Source organism: Amphiura filiformis, chromosome 15 (assembly GCF_039555335.1).
Source record: "Amphiura filiformis chromosome 15, Afil_fr2py, whole genome shotgun sequence".
Taxonomy (NCBI): domain Eukaryota; kingdom Metazoa; phylum Echinodermata; class Ophiuroidea; order Amphilepidida; family Amphiuridae; genus Amphiura; species Amphiura filiformis.
In genome coordinates this window covers 12,573,885-12,587,848 of record NC_092642.1, presented here as the reverse complement: position 1 = coordinate 12,587,848, position 13,964 = coordinate 12,573,885, and the positions used below count along the sequence as shown (strand labels likewise).

At 38.3% G+C, this 13,964-nt stretch overlaps 1 protein-coding gene across 1 annotated transcript in view; it reads right to left on the bottom strand.

Moving 5' to 3' along the window:
- Nucleotides 1-5,382: 5,382 nt before the first annotated feature.
- The window catches only part of LOC140171262 (uncharacterized), a 33,109-nt gene continuing 24,527 nt past the window's right edge, over nucleotides 5,383-13,964 (bottom strand). The window contains exons 18-21 of the mRNA XM_072194492.1: nucleotides 13,204-13,628; nucleotides 11,834-12,004; nucleotides 10,699-10,796; nucleotides 5,383-9,281 (exon numbers count right to left, since the gene is read on the bottom strand). Of these exons, the coding sequence (XP_072050593.1) occupies nucleotides 9,033-9,281; nucleotides 10,699-10,796; nucleotides 11,834-12,004; nucleotides 13,204-13,628 (943 nt within the window). The 3' untranslated portion in view covers nucleotides 5,383-9,032. The remainder of the gene's footprint in view (nucleotides 9,282-10,698; nucleotides 10,797-11,833; nucleotides 12,005-13,203; nucleotides 13,629-13,964) is intronic.

Sequence of the window (13,964 nt, the reverse complement as noted above, 5' to 3'; positions counted from 1 at the left end):
TTGGGTATGAATAATACCGTGTCGGCAAATCAAATCGGCATAATAGGAACAATGCGTTACGTAATCTATTTCATCACCATGTTAATTATTTGGGGGATTTTCTCCAAAACAATATTTTTGCCCAAAATTGACCTCACAGATGGATTTGCCATTCTAAATATGTATACATTTACATACTTTAGACCAACAATTTTGAAGTTATACCAACCTGAAATGAAAAACTAAAGGCATCATGATCGGAATGATAGATCGAATGGAAATTATACGGGGCTTTGGATGACAAACCAACTTCGGAAACCAACTCGGTCTTTGGGTGATATAGTCCTAGTGATGAAAAAAGGGCGGGTCTTAATTAACAGGCCTACATACGCGTCACCTCCGGAACAAGACAGGGTAGTGAGTAGTGTAACCTAAAGCACTGACCACCCCATCCTTGACAGAGAGGTATCGTTAGCTATCTGGATGCCCGAACAGTTCTGAATCTCAGGATGATTTCAGTTTAGGTCATGTACAGTGCACACCCCCACCGCACCGCCTAGGTGTGTATCTGAGGTGAGGGCCAGTAGCCCCCCCAACTCTTCAAATTCTCTCGCTACAAGTTATATAAGCCTCGAATGGACGTGATAAAAACGGAAACGATCAATGCCTGCCCAACCACGGTTGTTTGATGTGATCATTTATTAATTTTACTAATAAAACATTATATAATGTTCAATTCTAGATCTGGACAATACCAAGAGCTATCACACTAATATTCACATAATATGTTTAGCCATTTTTAACATAGATTTTCGTATCTATATCAAATTATTCATCTTTTATATTCTGCTCTTTTTTTGTAATTTTTATTATATAAACTGGACGTTTTGTGTTCAAATTGAGGGAGGTATTTACATATATCTTTTTAATTTAAATTAGCCAATTACTTGAGTTATTCCTTACATTTCATGATAAAGTTTTTTGAAAATTTCCTTCCTATTTGTTTGTTTCTCATTTTCTAATACCATTATACAAGTATCTACCCCTTGTAAAGATGCAAACAAGATTTAAGGTAAATAGCGCCATCATTTTACAGTACGCCAAATCTATGAAAAGGCTAAAGAAAGACGCATTCCAATACACTGGAACTTTGTAGACTTCAAAGCAGCATTTGACACCATATGGAGGGAGGCCCTTTGGAAATGTCTGCGATCAGTAGGAGTAGACACCAAACTGGTGAACCTCATTGCAAAAATGTATGAGCAAACCAAATGCTCAGTTGTGGTAAATGGAAAGATCACCGATTGGTTTGAAGTCCTAGTTGGTGGTAGACAGGGATGTCTTCTCTCACCATGCCTCTTCAATCTATATCTGGAGTTTGTCATGAAGGACATCCAAAATCTAGGCTCAGGTGTGCAGATGAGTGACATGTGCATTAACAACATCCGATATGCAGATGACACCACACTCATGGATATGGACTTTGAGAACCTGCAAATCTCCACTAATGAATTGGAAAAAGCATGCAGCAGCTGAGGAATGAAAATTAACCCAACAAAATGCAAGATCATGCCTGACGATCCAAGAGATATCATGCTGAACCAAATGCCCACTGACAAAGTAAATAACTTTGTCTTTCTGGGTAGCAGTGTGCCCTCAGTAGAAGAGGATATTAAACGTCGCACAAAGTTGGCAGCCTGGGCATTTGGTAGATTGAAAAATACCATCTGGTCTAACCATGACATCACCAGATCGCTGAAAGTAAGGATCTACCAGTCCCTCATCCTCCCTATTGCCACCTATGGGTCAGAATCATGGGCGCTACGTGAATCCGATCGACACAGACTGGATGTCTTTGAAATGCGATGCCTTAGGGCAATGCTTGGAGTTTCCCTACTTGACAAAATCCGCAACAACTCCATCAGACAGAGTCTCAACATCACTAGCTCCATCAATGATGTTATCTGCCGGAGACGTTTGAAATGGGCTTCAGCAAGAAAAGACCACCAGGTCGTCCACCAACCAGATGGAAGGACCAAATTCAGAGGGACTTGGGAATGACCCTACATGAAGCAAAGACACAAGCAACATACAGAACTGAATGGAGGAGGCTTACTCGGCAGAGCGCAAAGGGCCACACCGGCCTGCGCATATAAGTCAAGTAAGTCAAGCGCCATCATTGTTCAACTTTACTTTAAAATGGCAGAGTTTTACATTATACATGCCATCAAACAACCGTGCAACGAATACGTGAAACGGACCTGACTTTACTAGAAGTGAACATCAGACTACGTTCAAACATAGGTGAGCTGTTCAATCTGTACCATGAAATAAAGTCACCCATTATTGTCATCGTGGAAAGCTTCTTGGAAGCTACTGTGAATGATGATGCTGACTGCATAACTATACCAGGATACTCCCTCAGCTGTCGTAGAGACAGACCTACATCCAACAATGGCGGGATCGCCATCTATTGTCTAGACAATTTCATGACAGTGATCTTGATCCAGAGGATGTGGAGCTGATGTGGCTCTAAGTCACAGAAAATACTCTTGCCAGTACAGATGTATCTGGCCCTGAAGTTCAGCGTCTAGCAACGTGCTCGATGGAAAAATAGCCTTCAAGGTCAAAGATGTTAGAAAGCTTCTCAGGAATCATCAGGAGTGCAGCGCAGAACTTGCAAGACCACTCAGCCTGCTGTTTGAGCTTTGCTTCTCCAAATGAGTTTTCCCAAGCCAATGGAAGACTGCATCTGTCATCCCTATTCACAAGAGAGATTCGAAGTCTAATCCATCTACGTACCGCCCCATCTCTCTGCTCTGCATCATCGGCAAGGTCATGGGGGCTGTTGTACAGAACCAACTTCAGAAATACCTCTTTGGAAACCCAACTGACAGATCGTTCCATAAAATTGTCTTATCTGGCCAGTCATCAAGCACTTCCTCCATCAATGCATCTGTTCCCCAGTGGTCAATACTAGGCCCACTTTTGTTCTCTATCGAAATGTACGTAGGGCAGTGATAAAATCAAGGAAGAGGAAACCAAACAAGCTAGATCGTTAAGTTTGGTACCACCAAACTGGCTGAGAAGGAGCTGGAGATCCTGGGAGTCACAGTCGACAGCAAGCTGACATGAACAAAGCACATTTCTAACATCTCATCCTGAGCAGGACAGAAGCTGGGCGCTCCGAGGAGAGTTGCAAATAAACTTGATGTCACAAGCAGAGCAACCGTTTACAATGCACAAGCTCGCATTGGTGATGGAATACGCCTCACTGTCTTGGATGAGTGCCAGCACCACCACTCTAGGATTATTAGCCTCTATCCAGAGGCAGGTCCTTCTAATCATAGGGGTGAGCGAAAAGGAAGCAAGCACAATGCTAAACATCACATCTCTCTACCAAAGACGTCAAGTGGCTGCAGCAACGGTCCTCTACAAAATGCACACCAGTTGTGCCCACCAGATCTGAAAACACTGCTACCATTTGTAGTCAGAAGAGCTACCCACACCAGTTTGTCCATGCCTTGCCATGCTCTCAGAGTACCAGTTTCTATAGAACCGTATCTACTGGCAGGACCTTCATCCACACTGCAGTTTACGTTTGGAATAGCCAACCAGTTGGATTCAGAGACATATCTGACAACGGCACACCATCCTTCAAGAGCAGAGTGCATGCTTTACTGTATCCCTTCACTCTTGTTGTTCCTAAGCTGCAGTGAACCACTGATTGGCCCATGTGGTTGTCTTTTATAGTGCCTAATATAATTTCGTGACCTATAAGTTTGTTGGTGCCCATTATGGTTGTGCAAAATAAACACGACAGGGAGGTATTCAAGTTTGTTTGGTCTAGGGTTAAGAGCATTTTTGGCAAATTTGACACAAATTAATAAATTTTGTAACTCCTACTAGTGTGATCCAAAAAAGTGAAGGCTGAGTGGCCGGTAGTGCCTTTTCTTGCCCAGCTATATGGTAAGTGCTGTGGGTTTTTTGGTGCTGGAGCTAGCCGGAGAGTACAAGTTAGTTATTAGCCCAGTCTGCTATCATCTGAAGATCTTCATCCATGGTGCCTCGAGTTCCCGTATTAATTTGTTTTTTTACATGATCCCAAGGACAAGTGCCTTACAGATTTATCAGTATAACGTTAACAGGCAAAATTAATTTACAAAACACCAAGTGAAAGTCAACTTAGCAGACATTTTTTTTATCAAAGTTTATCATCATCATCATCTTATCTTTTGAAATTGGAAACCCTTTGCACAGCACATAAACTACACGCAGGAAAACATCTATGAATATGAATCTTTCTTTTATTCACCATCACTGTTAAAACATGTGAACTGATTGTACATATTATTAGCATTAATACCTTTTCAGCCAAAGATAAAAATTACTTTTTGTAGATCATAAGGCTGAGTTCACATAGGAGCATACTGTATACTGCATTCGCTACACGCTCATTCGATCATGCTGAGTTCACATAGTATACTCCTATGTAAACCCAGTCTGATCGAATGAGCATACAATGTATATCGTATACAGAAAAACGTATACAGTTACTCCTATGTGAACTCAGCCTTAGGATTCCCCGATTTTGAGAAGGCACACTTACATTTATGACGTCACAGCGAGTTAACGACATTGATACTTATTTGGTATCACTGAATAGGACACATAGTTATACATTGCTATCAAATAAAACACACAGCATGTTGGTACTTATTTTGGTATTACTGGCTCAGTGGCATATGCAAAGGGGGCCCCACTTTGCTCAGTCAGGGAAAATGCACCCTTCAAATTAAAATTTACATAGTATGTTGAATGTGGTAAATGAGTTGTTATTAGAGTCCAATGTTGTGATACAATAGCCATTCGGTTAAAAATTTAGTTTAAAAATACAAATTTGAAAACAAATTCGGGTCAGAAATATTTCAGTCGAAAACCAAAGAGCAGTGCCCCCCCCATTTTGAAAACCTGTGTACTACTGGCCTGGATAGAAATACATTGGTATCAAACAAGATCAAAAGCATGAGACGTTTAGTATAGAAAATTCAGATGGGGTTACAACCACCCCCCTCCACTTGTTAAAAAATTTTTTTAAATGTGTCCAGTTGACAAGAGTTAAGCTCTCAAGCAAAAATTGATGTAAAAACCAGCACAAAATCACAGACAACGTTTGACTTTTCCATCTTAATCTTTCACACAAGGAGTATGTATTTCAAATTGAGATACCTGAATGAACTCAATTTGAAGTATACACCCTGGTGTGAAAGATTATGGTCTTGCCTTTTATAGGGGGTATATGGATTTGAAGTAAAATCTACAAGTTTATATAATAAAGGCCTATTCAGTAATTTGCTCTTTCAGAAAATCATAAAAATCATAAATATTCAGTTTTTTGCACCTTTCTTTAATAGTAGCATAGATGTGCTAATATAGCCTGCAAGTGGTGAAGCCAAAAACTGTGTATTAAAGACAAAATAGGATATTTTGCATGAAAGTGAAATTTCTCTACTTAGTAGAGAAATTAGCTACGCATATTTGAATGGGGCTTCACATTTGTCAATACTGCTGTTTTCATCGCTTTTTTTTTTTCCAAATTTTGATTTAAAAACTTCCCAATAACTAAATCGCTACAAGTACAGCGCAGCACTGTGCCGGTAAAAACTATCACACAGGGAGGCTGATGGTAAAAATGATAATTGGCAATCAACCAATGAACTGTCTAGAATTTATATATGAATGATATAATAGTTGATCCTACATGATCAACACGCAAATACACAAAGAAGCAAACATGACAGACGGTTGGGACGCTCCTAGTCTTGACTTGTGGTTATAATTAAATCCGTTTATGAAGCTATCTGCACAGTTGCCACACTTTCATATAAAACATTGCTATGTATTCCAGATATTAGGTATACATAAAGCTGCACAGATGATAGCTTTGCCAGTACTGCAATTTAATTGGAGAGAGTTGACCCAAAGAATTACCGACTCCAGCATGTTTGTGTGTTGCTCATGCAGGGCAAAATAGTGTACCTCCGCATTATTTCTCCATGCATCCGGTACACTTCAATTGATGGTGACTGCTTGTTTGCATTCTGGCCATTTAATGTGCCCTAAGTACTATGTGCACAGACTTTTGTAACCCTCAAGCTTACAAGCTAAATCATTGTCTGATTTCTGGCTTTGCTCTCCATGCTTTATACAGACACACACAAGGCAATTCTGAGTCAGTACTCCTTGGGTCTACCATCTCAGTAAATTCAATATGTATCAATTTACTTTGAAGTTTGAGGCCAACAATGTGTTAGAGCATGAGAGGCCAAGCAGTGAATCCATGCCTGGTGGACAACATGTGGTCCTTTACTCTATTATGCAGAACACCTTGACTTCAAACAATTATAGACCTGTTCACAGGGTCTTAGGCAGGATTCAAAGGTTTGGGTGTGTAAATTCAAAAAACTGGGTGTGTAAATTTAAGATTTGTGTACAAAATATAGGCCATGTGGGCAAAAACTGGGTGAGTATTCACAAATTTGGGTGTGTAAAACACTCCCTACACGGCTGGCTGCCTAAGCCCTTGCCTGTTCACCAATTTGCTCATTCAGAAAATCATCAAAATGCAGTTTTTTGCATCTTGTTAGTAGCATAGATGTGCTAACATAGCCTGCTTGTTGATTAAGTCAGAAACCTGTGTATTAAGGGGCTATCATTTTCTTCGGAAGGGGGGGTCCATTATACCGGGGGTCATATGATGACCACAGATAGTGTGTTTATTTTATTCAAAAAGACTGAATTCAATACAATTTTAGCCTGGGGTAAGGTGTATCAGTGGTGGGGGTCATAAATTTTTTGTTGCCAAAATAGGGGGGTTGCAATTTTATTGATGCTGACATTTTGTAAATTTGGGACCCCCCTAAAAACAAAATAGGACATTGATTACATGAAACTGTAATATCACTACATAGCTACATGTATTTAAATGGGGGCTTCAGGTTTGTCAATACTGCTATTTTCCTTAATTTTGTCAATTTTTTTCATTTCAGAAATACCAATTTCAATTATTTACTCTTCATTTTTAAGCAATTTATACATAAGTTTTAATTTTTGTTACACTTTCACTGGAATCACTGACTAGGCCTTTAATATAACAGTATGATAATATGAATCAAGGTTGGCCACCATGAAAAGGAAAACACACCATAAAAAGGATGCACACGCCTGTGTTAATATTAATTACTTCCATTCTGGTTACACTGTATTTGTGGAAAATAACAGCACTGTATCTATTATACTTTGTAGTTTCCAATGCATATTGTGGATGTGGCTAAAAATTTGGTTTCACTATCCCACTCCTTTTGCTTAATTGCATCATATTATACAAATATTGAATGTTTATGAGTACAATGGTAAGAAAATTTTTATGAGGTGAAATATAGACTGTTCCGTTCAACAAGGCTTTGCAAAATTTTCATGAGGTGAAATATGGACTGTTCCATTCAACACGGCTTTGTGCGATATACGCTCGCGCTTGTCAGCATTGCCATGGTACCTGCGTGTGTGAGTGCAATGGAAAATGGACTATTGCACTGGTGCAGAGTGCAATAGTCTTTTTCTATAAATAGCAAAAATATTCAATAGTAATTGACCAATCAAATGATAAGAATCTTTGTATGAGTTATATATATTGTAAAAGTTACATGCTGTATAAATCATAAATAAATATATCGAGGATGACTATATAGTTCAGAATTCTTTTGTAACTGTAAGGAAAATAACTGTATGAAAATAAGGCAAAAACAATTGTCGTGTTGCCCTCAACGACCAGCCATAAATCCTGAAAAATCAGTGTCGCATTTTTTTTTAATAACGATTTTTACACATATGTAAAAAATCAATGTTTTTAAATTAATATTTGAATTGAAAGATTAGTCTTTAACTGATTATATATAACAAGCATCCAGCAGGCCATGTCGTCTAGATTTTAAGGGCGAGGCGAGTGGTCGAATCACTCTCTTCATTTTAATCAAATCACTCGCTAGGTCTGAAAAATCATTCATATACTAATATGAAACAATATTACACACTTGTTCACAAAGCTTCAAAACCTTTCTTTCGTATCCAGGTTTAAGGCTAACTTATTACGGTAGATCGGATACAGGATACACTGAAGTACTGAAACTTGCATGTAAATTGATATTGGATTCAATTTTGGGCGATTCGCAGCGAGTGATATTTAGTCACGGTGTCTTTGGCGAGTTGAAAATCGCTCGCTAGAAATTGAGTTTGGGCGAGCAGTGGCGAGATCGCTCGCCTCAAACGGCAAGGCCTGATCCAGTAGTCAAAATTGACAAATGTCCCTAATGAAAGCAGCATTATTTAATATTTGTGGGGATTTTTCAAAACTGAAGATAAAAAAAAATCCACCAACCGACCCAACATTCCCATTGATCCCACTTGAGGGCAACACAACAACTTATTTTGGCCCAACTGGAAGGCACAAGAACATAAAATACAGATACATGGATGGCAACTTCCTGGTCAAAGCTCATGTTCAACCGGGTCACTCCATTCAAGTTGCTGCCATTGGGGCACACTGAGCCTGGTTGATTTCAAATTGTTACAAGAGGGAGGCACAGCACCAGAATGAGAGAGCACCAGCTGTATTTCAGATATTTTAAAGAGTTTTAAATTTTTCACTTCCAAAGGGTGCACATGCATCACCCCTCTCCAATGCTTCTTGATGCAACACCACCTCAGTTGATAGGACAGAAGAACAGCACTGGCCAACACCCTGTTTATCATGTAAAAACAACAAGGTCACACCAGGATCGTACAATACTATGTGACTTGCTTAGCAATTTTTAGCAAAATGAGGTGTCCATGGTTCATAGCTTATGATGTGATTCAAGCCAACAACCAAAACCTCACTTGTGGGTTTATAGTGTCCATGCAATAAAAAAACGTCTTCGCTAGATGCAAGTTAGTGTAGTGATTGCACATCATGCAAACACAGTAGCACACTTCCTCTTAAAGTTGCTACAAGCATTTCACTCCACATCCAGTGCTAATGCTGTATGAAACAAATGGTACTTGTACATGTGCTGACCTCTGACCTGACCTGGATATGACATGATGCATGCATCTAGCCACGGATGAGAATTGTCCGTTTCATTAGGTGACATTGATGGCTGCTCAAGGGGATATGGACAAAGTTTACGCATGTACTCCTCCAAGTTTAGTTTACTCTCTACGTTGTCATGGAGATTCACTGGAGGTATGTCTTCGAAGAAAGTCTCCTGCAATTAAAAGGAACAAATAAACATAAATAGATAAGTGATCAAATCAACATCCCAGTCTCGTATTTTTTGGCTGGAACCACTCTAAAAATCAGTCTAAGATATCTTGAATGTCAATTTTAATTTAAGTATACATAATGCAAAAAATGGGGTTTGTCTCAGTCGTAGATTTTTGCACATTCAGGGTTTTTTTTTACATGTTTTGGTTTAGAGGATTATTTTTTGTTTGGTTGCTTGGTTTTAGTTGACAGAGGAAAGGATAAAAAATTAGCACATTGCTCGCTCACATTTTGTAAAAAAAACAATGCCAACTGCTTTGCTGATTTTCAACTTTATTCGGAGACACCTTTTTTGGTCTAACACACTGTTTTGTTTCCCAATTTTACAACCATGGGCATCTAATATTCAAATTTTTGGAAATTTGATCACCAACATTTGTATCACATGGGCCAGTTTTAAAACCTTGGCCATCTAATTTTCAAATTTTTGGAATTTTGATCAACATTTGTATCACATGGGACAATTAAAACTAACAAAAAAATTTAAAGGAAAACTCTGAACAATGTTCAATGAAACGTGAACTACCATTTTTGATATATGAATCAAGAAAACTCACACATCAAGAGATGTAGGCCTATAGATTGTGTGATTCTACTAACAAGATGGAGTGATCACACACAACTAGTGGAAAGGAGGGCCAGTTGAAGAAGGTACTTTACACTTTGAAAACTAACAACATTTATCCCCTAAGATGTGGAAGAGAAGAGGGGATTGGGACACTGGAGAAGGTAATCAATCATGTTTTAACCCTAGCCCTACTAAGGGCATGAAACACCCCCAATGTTTTTCATCCGGCATAAAAATGTGTATATTTACGATAAAAGGACTTAGCTAATCGTAGATCCATCTTTTTTGTGCTTAGTTCAGTGATAAAATGTTGACCCAAGCACCTTACCCGGGGACCGGGGTAGGTTCGACCATCAAAAATTATCATGGGGGGTTGGTGAGGCCCACCATAGGTTTCTACATACAGTAAAATCCATGTAAAATTATTGCAAGAGATATTGACTTCTTGTTGGTTGAAATATTTATTTCCTGTCATATGTAGGAGAAAATGCTGTGAAAATCGTATGTTCGCCAATTGCATGCATATTATGTTCATCAGTTTGCCTATACTTTTGTGCATAGCCATAATTTCCTATAATTTTGTAAGGGCATGCCCACATTATGATGTAATAACAACATTATGTGGGCAATCACAAGATTTAGAATTAATGTTTGTATACGTATATTGGTATCACTGGATAGAGGAGACCCATAGCTATAAATCTGTACCAAATGTAACAGTACATGTATATGACATTTTCCCCAGAAACATGTCCCTGCACATTTGTAGCAATCTTGTGGATGTACTTACAGCATGTTTGCTCTTGACAACCACTGGTATTGTGCCACTGTCATCTCGTAGGAACAACTTGATACAATACTCGTACTGAAGTAAGCTGGCTGTGTCATCTGATGGTATGATAGAAGAATAAATACATCAATGGACAACATAGAACTTTTTACTCAACATTGTTTTACCCAGAAAATGAAATGCTAAATATTGTGGAGTTTTTGAAATTTGACCAATTTTAAATCATCACTATATAGATCAGGCCTAGCAGTATTCCCTGTATTGCTAGCAGCCAGGGACAATAAAAATTTGACATCGGGCAACCAAAAAGCACTGACATGTTAAGGCAGTGGGCAACTAGATTTATAATGACAGATATGAATATAATTATACAAACTGATATCTCTATAAGGTGCCCATCAAAAAGAAATACCCACACTGCATTCTACGTCTTGTCTGATGACTACAGTATCGTAACTTTGCAAGATTTATGGTGAAAAAATGTGTGCAAAGGGTAGGGCAAGTAAAATATCAAGTTGGGGATGTTACTGTCTAACATCATCTCATATTATGCAGCTGAAAACCAATCAAATTATGTGGATTCTTTATACGTCACACCGACTGAATAAGAATGTTTCCTTTTGTTTTTCTTACTTTAGAATAAATAAGTACCATTATATACTAGGGCTGTTGTCTAGTAGAATTTACATTGTCGACAAGTTGTCGACAAAACAATACATCATTTAAGTCAAAATATTAAGTTCGCTACCATATCATGCGGGGTTTTTTATCAAAATATTACCATATACACCATATTATGCAATTATGCATCATCAGAATATTGGAATTTATAATGGAAAGATAATCTACACCACTTACAAATGAAATAGAAGACTGACACAGTTATTTCATGGCAAATAATAGCGATGTTAGGCATATCTTGAGCATTTCTCTAATTTTTTTAATGATTAATTTTTGTCAACAATATATCCTTGCTTGTCGACAAGCTGGAAAATTGCTTTGTCGTCAATATTGTCGACAACAGCCTTGTCAACACCAGCCCTATTATTTACACATCTTTACATCAGAGTTGGATAAGAAATCATCAGTTCAGGACTCACTATTCAAATAGGAACAAATGTCAGATTGTTCTTACCACTTGTATCTTCTCCTGTTGTGCTCCTATCATCAGGTGAACATCTTGGACACACATAATATCTCGGAGTTGAAGGGTCACCTTGGGTACTCCTAGAGTCTACATTATGTGGGTAGCCTTGTAACTTGACACCTTGATGTGCCAGAAGTAGAGCATCTTGTACACTTAGATCTGCCAGAAAAAGTACAAAGTCATTTGATGGGTTGGGTTTCCCTTGACACTTTGATGAGCTAGTAGTAGCTATTCGTTGTAGAAGTAACGTCATAATGATGAATACCATTTTTGACTATATCGCCCTGCACTACAAACAGGTTGAACTCATCACCTGTGTATGTCCGCAATCATAGATAGAATGCAATACCGCTCTTTTCAAAGATACTAATCTTACAGGTGTGAATAATCAGCATGATATGGTTCAATCCATAGGTACCGTGTGAACGTTGTATTGCAGGGCAGGGATGTAGCTACGGTGGGCGGTGGTGGGCGGCAGAGCCCAGCACTCAGATTTAGAGCCCACCACTGATAAACAATTTAAGCTCTGGCACCCAGCACTCAAGTGTCAAAAATTGAAAAATCACATAGAATTTGGCCAAATTTAGGCAATTTTCAATCAAATTTTCAATTTCCCTCAAATACCACCCGGCACTAAAAATTCTCTAGCAACAACCCTGGTGCAGGGTGATATAGTCAAAATTGTATTCATCTATTGTATGTATGTAATTGTATTCAAATCTGATCAAGTGTATGAGAAAGGTAGTTCCAAAACAACCTCCCTCCTGATGCCCATAACTGATCACTTACTAGTATGCAGCTACAAATTTAACTGAGTAGCTAGCATTCATATAGGTTTTGTCAAATATCATTTTACACAAAGACCGAATGACCAAAGATAACACATTTTTTGCACTTAAAATGTTTAATCCTTCTATGCACATTATACAGGATGCATTCATGGCAAGAAAATACAGCTTTAAAACAGCATGAGCTTGCCCATAAAGTAAAAATGTTTAACATTTTAATAAACTACACCTCAGTTTAAATCTGACAAAATCTCCTGCTTAATAACAATAATTCACTCACCATTTTCCTCTTCGAATAAGTTCATCAAGGGTCCATTTCACTAAACTTTTAACCCTTCATAACTCAATTAACTGTTCGAAAAATTACGAATACCCAATACTAGATGTAACTTTACGAAGAGTCCCTGCAATAAATCCCTATTACTTACGAAGGGTACCGTTTGTAAGTAAGTTACGTGAAATGGAACTTACGACTCGTCGTAAGTTATGAATGATTTTGAGACTTACGAAGCTTCGTAAAGTTGAGTGAAATGGACCCCAGGACTGATATAATTAAAACAGATCACTTACCCTCAACAGTAAGTCTAACAGTAGCGGCAAGCTCATCTGATTGCAGTCGATTATCTTCTAATTCCGCTGTAGTTTTATGACCCTTTACAGTTCGTTTTGCAGTCTTTCTCTTCATGTTTGACGGACGCACAACAGCAATTTTACGAATTGATTTGTCCATGTGTTCAATCCCTTGCTGCCTGGCAGTATTTGCAAGTTTCTTTCTTTTTACTTTTCTCAACGAGTCATTGTCAGAGGTATCACTAGTGGCTGCAGCTTTGTTCCTTGTCGATCTTCTCATTAATGCCTCATCTCCTGATGTGCCACTAGTACTTGCACCGTCTCTTTTCCTCCTGCTTCTTGTCTGTACACCTGACACATCATGTGGATCCTGTGCATCGGCAGCCTCATCTGATGAAGATCTGGGTGGATGCGGCACTTTGCACCTGTAAATGTATAAAAAAAAACCCAAATGACATCAGTACACTTTTACGCACAAAATTACAGAAACATTTATCATTCTGCTCACTTTAATATCATGCTTATATGCCTGTATCATAATAGCAGTTGCAGTGATCAAGAAACAAATCACTGGTAATCAAACACTGGTTACAATAATATTATTGTGCAGAAATAATCAGAATTTCAGTTGCTGTGACCAGATGTTTGTTTATGCAAAAAATGTCCTCAAAAACACTATGCTAGTATCAACTGCTTATGATGTTTTTATGTTCTCATTCTCAAACTCTGGAGCAATCTCACATACAAATTTATTATTTCTT